Here is a 7,500-nt window from a genome sequence, read left to right on the forward strand (position 1 = left end):
ATTCATTCATTCATTCATACCTGGGACCTGACAGCTCTCTCTCATCTGAAGGATTCATTCATTCATTCATACCTGGGACCTGGCAGCTCTCTCTCATCTGAAGGATTCATTCATTCATTCATACCTGGGACCTGACAGCTCTCTCTCATCTGAAGGATTCATTCATTCATTCATACCTGGGACCTGACAGCTCTCTCTCATCTGGAGGATTCATTCATTCATTCATACCTGGGACCTGACAGCTCTCTCTCATCTGAAGGATTCATTCATTCATTCATACCTGGGACCTGACAGCTCTCTCTCATCTGAAGGATTCATTCATTCATTCATACCTGGGACCTGACAGCTCTCTCTCATCTGAAGGATTCATTCATTCATTCATACCTGGGACCTGACAGCTCTCTCTCATCTGGAGGATTCATTCATTCATTCATACCTGGGACCTGGCAGCTCTCTCTCATCTGGAGGATTCATTCATTCATACCTGGGACCTGGCAGCTCTCTCTCATCTGAAGGATTCATTCATTCATTCATACCTGGGACCTGGCAGCTCTCTCTCATCTGGAGGATTCATTCATTCATTCATACCTGGGACCTGGCAGCTCTCTCTCATCTGGAGGATTCATTCATTCATTCATACCTGGGACCTGGCAGCTCTCTCTCATCTGGAGGATTCATTCATTCATACCTGGGACCTGGCAGCTCTCTCTCATCTGGAGGATTCATTCATTCATTCATACCTGGGACCTGGCAGCTCTCTCTCATCTGGAGGATTCATTCATTCATACCTGGGACCTGACAGCTCTCTCTCATCTGAAGGATTCATTCATCATTCATACCTGGGACCTGGCAGCTCTCTCTCATCTGGAGGAGGTCTCTCACATACAGCCGGGCGAAGGCAGAGAACAGCGGGTCCAGTCCCCACAACATGGACGGGGGCTCCTCTCCGGGGTCCATCCCTGCAGGCTGCATGACATGACATTAGCTAGCTAGCATAGCATAGCAACTAGGCTAGCTACTCTAACGTTACTGTCTAACAGAGCCGTTGGTCTGGCTAGCTAATGCTAATGCTAGCTATAAAGGTAACCGCTGGTTAGTTTTATATCTTTGTTTTTGTGATTGACCCGTACATAATCCTATGATTTGTTACTAGATAAATTCCCGGTGAAAATTAAGCAATCAGCGAGTCTACCAGAGATGTATTTGGAAGCGAGTTTGATTTGAGAAGTTCGTTTCCAAGTGCAACCATTATGAACTTTATGCGTAATGAACCATGGCTACCTTACGTGAGCGTGCACGTCGCGCAAGGGCGCATGGGACATGTAGTTTCTGAAGCATTTCCGGTTTTGACGCCGAACGTGCCGAAGTCTAGACAACGCGATGTTCTTTTCAAAATAAGAGTGCGACCCGAAGTGTTTCGCATTTAATATGATCCCCAAGTAAAACACAGTGGTTCACATCGCTTCAATAGGGCCCAGGTTTGACCTTTGTCAGCCCTGTTGGGGGGAGCGATGCGCTGTAGTTCAAGAACCGGAGGAACTACAACTGTGAACTACAGTGCGCGCTCCTCGTGAACGCGCCTCGACACCAAATCCGCTAGATTACGGACCCCGTGCTTCACCAGAGGAAAGAACATTGTTGTCCTGCCGTCGGCTTTTTTATCTGTGAATTACAGAAGACCTGCATTCATCTGACTTCGAGAAGCGACTATTTTATTTGATAGAATGTAATTCTTTGGGAGCGTCAATACTTTGTGTTCAACATGCTCTCTGGATAAGGAAAGAGCCGTATACGGGCCAGTGTTTGAGAGAGTTGGAGAACAACAAGAGCTTCCCGTGCCTCTGTGCCCTGAGAAAGTCCTCCTCCGGACGGATATACCATGAGAAAACACACGAGATGCATTGTTGTTGGTGCAGGAATCAACAGTAAGCCATAATGGGCGAAGAGCATCATTTCATTACACTGGGATAAAGGGTGGTGTTGGGATAAAGGGTGGTGTTGGCATAGAGGGTTTTGATAAAGGATCACACTAAGAGTGAGCTGCATTTGGAAGAATATTGAACTGTATGAATATGCCACGGGATCTAATATTGAACTGTATGAATATCTATGGATCTTGATTTATAAAGACCCCAACAGAGACTGCAAATAGCCTAGAATATCCGTGTCCATGTATTAGAATGCAATAGGCCTGCCTGAAGCCCGAGCATCATCACAGATTCTTTCCTTTGTCATCTTCCCAACTGAAGGAGGCACCCCGCTGGCTTCACTATGGCATTCTTTAATTTTCGTAAAATATTCAAATTGGGTACCGAGAAGAAGAAGAAACAGTATGAACACGTGCACAGAGACGAGAACCCAGAAGAAGTGTGGGAGATAGTTGGTGAACTGGGAGATGGAGCTTTTGGGAAAGTGTACAAGGTAGGTGATCTGGCCGGGTTGACCCAGTAAAGGATCATTCAGTTTTGCGGCGCCTCTTTGATTCAATGTGACCGTCACAACATTGTGTAATAGGCTACATAATCACCCAGGGTTGCTGCTAGAATGTGTCTGTCACGTGTTTGTGATGGCCCTGTCCTGTCTGCCTCTAACCTAACCCATCCTCTTCATCACCCTTCATCTACAGACTTTCCTCCTTCTATCCATCACTCTGAAGAGACTATACATAATGACAATGTGCAGTTTATCTCCATAGAGTTCTGGTCAGTTGAGAAAGATGACAGTCAACCCCATGTCTTGGAAGTTTAGCTTGAAATGGCGTCTTTCAGGCCTCCACGCCCAAGAGCGGTAACCTCTGAAATAATAACTTTTCCTCTTTAGTTTGGTAAACAAGGCCACATCAGCAGGCTGTTCCACCCAGCCCAGCGCCAGGCCAGTAATCCCCCGCTCTGCCCTCCCAGTCAGCAAAATGGGTGTTGGATGAAGTCTTTTTTTAATTCCAGTGACCTCAATGCATGGGCAGAGCCAAAAGATTCATTTGTACGAGTGACATTGAATTTGATCACACGCAAGGGCTCAGCCAAGTCCAGAAGCAGGGGGTCTTTGACCGAGGTGACCTAGAGCACCCAATTAACATGTTTGTGTGCTGTAGCCTTAAGGTCTATTTTTGGACCATGTGTAATAGTCTTGCTTTGGATACTTTGACCCTTCTGTAGTTGTGTGATGTTCTCAGTGGTGTTAATAGCTGGATTGTACGGTCCAGAAAAGCTTAAGTCAACCAAGAAACCTGCATAACTACTCTGGCTTTACAAGTAAATCAGTAGTGAATATCTCATGTACTACTACAGCTACTACTACAGCCACCCAAGCTGTTGCAACAACAACATTCCCTAGAAATTCTCAGGAATAGCCAGTGTTAGATTCTCAGGAATAGCCAGTGTCTGACCCTTATTATGGTACCAGGAGGCTATTTGAAGCACATTTAAGTGGATGTGAATTGCACAGTAATGCTCATTTCGTCTGTGGGCCATAACAATAACAATCGCAATATAGATGAGGATAGAAGAGGCAGATCAATAAGCACTTTATTTGTCCCCGAGGAGAAATTGTTAATATGCTACTGTCTCTCCTGTACTGTATATGATGACTCACTCTTGGACCGGCGCCGGCTTCCTATCGACTCAGTAATAGTGGGGAATAGAAGCTGCTGTTATGTGCTCTGCATGTGATAACGGGAGGGCATTATTAGCGTAGCCGAAACGGCGTCATGGCCGACGCCCCGACCCCCGGGACACACCCAGGTCACGAGGAAGCGCTGCATCCCCTATCGCTGCACCCTCCTCATCATCCTCATCCTCATCCAGCACATCTTGCTTCCACAGCGACCAAAACAAACATAAGACATTTCCACTTTAAACGAATCCGTCTTCGTGATGATAACTTCCCCCTGTGTCAAAGATGTGTCCAGATTCAGAAGTTTCAAATGATATATATAGCTTATATATCGACCAGAAATGAGCAGAAACATGCCTACTTTGATGACAAAGTATATTAGTGAACATAAAACTGTTGTTTGTTACATTGGGTGGCTACCGTACTTCACAACTTCAGTTTTTGTAATATGAAAAAAAAGGAAAACGGTAAAAAAACAACAGAAGAAGAACTTTGCTCTCTAGTGCATTTTGAGTTCTGCCCACATCAAGACCAAACCTCCAGACCCAGTCACATGGATACTGTAGCAGTGCGTTATCACATTTATTTTATTTTTCATGAGATTCTATGCATTTTGCACTCTACACACACCCCTGGCTCTCAATGAACAGCTACAACACGGCTCTAGTCCACTCCTGTCTGGGAGACCCTCCAGAATGACCCAGTCCACTTATCTCTCCTGCTTTTGGTCTCTCTTCTACAGGCCCAGAACAAGCACTCCAGAATAACCCAGTCCACTTATCTCTCCTGCTTTTGGTCTCTCTTCTACAGGCCCAGAACAAGCTGACAGGGATCCTGGCCGCTGCCAAAGTGATTGATACGAAGACGGAGGAGGAGCTGGAGGACTACATGGTGGAGATCGACATCCTGGCCTCCTGCGACCATCACAACATCGTCAAACTGCTGGACGCCTTTTACTTTGAGAGCAAGCTATGGGTGAGTGGACGACGGTTTAGGGTCAAATGTCACGGATAGTTGTGGGTGTGAATTGTGTTGCAGAAATGACCACCGAGGGAAACTGCTGGGTTCATTCTCACAACTTTAGAGATGTGTGAACAGATCATCCAAATATAGCCTACATGCTGCAGAAACTATTCTCTCTATTCCTTCAAATATTCATAACTCTTACAATAAGAAAAGTGTCACATGGTGTAGTACGAAGGCACATTGTGTTATAACAGTTATTGTAGTTTTTCAGCGTGACTCAATGCTGCAGGTTGAAGGAATAAGCAATTTACAGAACTATCCAACGTTTATTTAATATGAACTCAAGGTTGGAATGGCCAGATTAACGCATCCCTAAACGATTAAAAGTATTAACGCTCCCTATGAACTATTAAAGGCATTTGACTGTTTCAATGGCGTTATGGCTCTGGGCAGAGACTAGGGGAGGCTGGGAATTGTAGGCAGAACTACTGTTGTTGTTTTTGTTGTTGTTGTGTGTTGTTCCACTTGTGTAGATTATAGTATTGATAGTGGAACGCCTATCTTAAACCTCCATCGTTTTGCAGACCTGCTTCCTAAGACAAAGTCCTGTTTAACGATGTGACCGAACAGATTTTATTACAGTTAATCATCATACTGGATAATAAATGCAGGTTTGACACGAGATCTCTTTTTTCACACGCCTTCGTTGTCATCTCAAGTGAGCTATTATAAACGTCTCTTTATAAATCCTCCCTGTTATCCACAGAAATATCTTCACAGCTACAAACCTCTTCCTCCTGTCACATTTGTTTTATCTTTCTATTTTATGCCTGTGCGAGGTTGCCAGGGATGTTCTGGAACACTCCATGTGAATCCTGACTCATTCCTGAGAGGTGCTTTCAGATAACCTTTCCCAGGGTGCACCTCTGTCCGTAGACAAGGATTATCTACTGCTGGAGAAAGTGCTCATGAATTAACCAGCAGCGCCCTCAGGAAACGCATCGACCAGCACGATAGATAACTAATAATTAGAGTCCCTGCTTTTTTTTACTCTGGCATCGTGTCGGACACCTAAAGCGAGAAAAGCTAGTATGTAATAAGATCCTGGCATTTGAAGGAATCTCTGTACCTCTGGGCCTCAATTATAGCTCGAATGACTGACGAAAACAAGTCTATTTATGAGATGATTCAACCAGGGTACCACCTGATACCTGTCATCTCCCCATAACCCCAGAAAGGAGGCCACGGAGGACAAAAGAGAGAGAGAGAGAGAGAAGGGGGAGAGAGAGAGAGGGAGGGAGGGAGGAAGAGAAGAATGGGAGGGCGTGAAGCTTTGCCCACGTAGAAGGAACATAAACAAGGTCCAGAGAGGCGCGGTCCGGGCCGTGAAGAAGCCCCCGTGATCACCTGGGTGTTTGGTTACAGTGAGGTTCAGGTTCGGTCAGAACTCGGCCCTTTCCTCCCCATTGTCCAGCGAACAATGGCTCCGGGCCAACGAGGGTTGTGTATTGATTTTTATCAGGGCTTACTCGCCACTCTACTGAGCAAACAGGGAGAGACAGCGCCCAGGACCGCTCTCTCTTCCTGAAGATGAAAGGAGAGAAATACACGAGGGGAAGAGCTAGTCTAGACATTTGGGCTTGGTGAGAAGGGTTGCGCAGAGGCGAGGTGTGTGGAGGGATGTCCTCCGGCCGTCTTAGTTCAGGTGTGTAATTGCTGCTCAGAGGATAAATGGCCGGAGGGTTGGCGTGTTGCTGATTGCTCTACCTCAGGCTGTCTGTCCCTCGCCGCCAAAACACGCGTTGCAAAATTCAATCCGGTTCTCATATGATCCATAATGCATGACTTCCCTTCCACAACATGAACGACCTTTGACCTGTGGTTAGTCGCTCTGCGCACAATGTGGTCTCAGACTTGTGTCGCGTGTGCCACAGTCAGTGTGTGTGTGTGTGTGTGTGTGTGTGTGTGTGCGCGCGTGTGTGTGCGTGCCAGGGATCTGAGTAGAGGGAAGCAGCCACTGCCCTGTAGTTCTCTTTGTACTCTGCCGCTGTATAGAGAGACGCCATTGTGGAGCCTTTTGTACGCAGTCTGCAGCGCTAAAACAGCAGCTCGCCCACTCGGACCCAACAGGACCAGGCTAAAACAGCAGCTCGCCCACTCAGACCCAACAGAACCAGGCTAAAACAGCAGCTCGCCCACTCGGACCCAACAGAACCAGGCTAAAACAGCAGCTCGCCCACTCGGACCCAACAGAACCAGGCTAAAACAGCAGCTCGCCCACTCAGACCCAACAGAACCAGGCTAAAACAGCAGCTCGCCCACTCGGGTCCAACAGAACCAGGCTAAAACAGCAGCTCGCCCACTCAGACCCAACAGAACCAGGCTAGAACAGCAGCTCGCCCACTCGGGTCCAACAGGACCAGGCTAAAACAGCAGCTCGCCCACTCGGACCCAACAGGACCAGGCTAAAACAGCAGCTCGCCCACTCGGGCCCAACAGGACCAGGCAGGCTGTGAATGGTCAGCCTGTCTCTCAGCCCGGGCCTTGTGACTCTGTCTTGGCAGCTTGTGTTTTGTCCGAGAAAGAAAATGGAGAGGTTTTTTTTTGCATTGAAGTGCAGCAAAATACACAGCATGTTGTAATGGGGGGTGTATTGAGCAAGTGTTTTTCAGAGGGTTACTGTGGTGGCCTAGTAACTAGACCCAAGGCCTTAACCTCAAGAGCTGAACCGATCAACCACATCCAGGCTAAATTCACTTTACAATCAGTAACGGAGAGAAGGTTTAATATCTCACTGACAGGTGCAATGAGGAAGTGAGTCTTAACTTCCTCTTCCTCACACGAACGCCAGGCGTGTCCGGCGGTATCCCTTTGTAATCAGATTTTGCTGTGTTGAGCTCTGCGATTCATCCAAATGACATG

General features: G+C 46.9%; 2 protein-coding genes across 3 annotated transcripts in view; one reads left to right on the forward strand and one right to left on the reverse strand.

Annotated features, from left to right (window-relative positions):
* Positions 1-972, reverse strand: part of stn1 (STN1 subunit of CST complex) — a gene marked incomplete at both ends in the record, with an annotated part of 11,489 nt that extends 10,517 nt beyond the window's left edge. For both annotated transcript variants that reach the window (XM_084441232.1, XM_084441231.1), the window contains one exon: positions 840-972. In XM_084441232.1, coding sequence (XP_084297358.1) covers positions 840-972 — 133 coding nt within the window. The remainder of the gene's footprint in view (positions 1-839) is intronic.
* A 1,128-nt stretch (positions 973-2,100) lies between these two features.
* Positions 2,101-7,500, forward strand: part of LOC311311722 (STE20-like serine/threonine-protein kinase) — a 27,744-nt gene continuing 22,344 nt past the window's right edge. The window contains exons 1-2 of the mRNA XM_084441476.1: positions 2,101-2,421; positions 4,423-4,587. Of these exons, the coding sequence (XP_084297602.1) occupies positions 2,272-2,421; positions 4,423-4,587 (315 nt within the window). The 5' untranslated portion in view covers positions 2,101-2,271. The remainder of the gene's footprint in view (positions 2,422-4,422; positions 4,588-7,500) is intronic.

Source organism: Borostomias antarcticus (assembly GCF_949987555.1).
Source record: "Borostomias antarcticus genome assembly, chromosome: 7".
NCBI lineage: Eukaryota > Metazoa > Chordata > Actinopteri > Stomiiformes > Stomiidae > Borostomias > Borostomias antarcticus.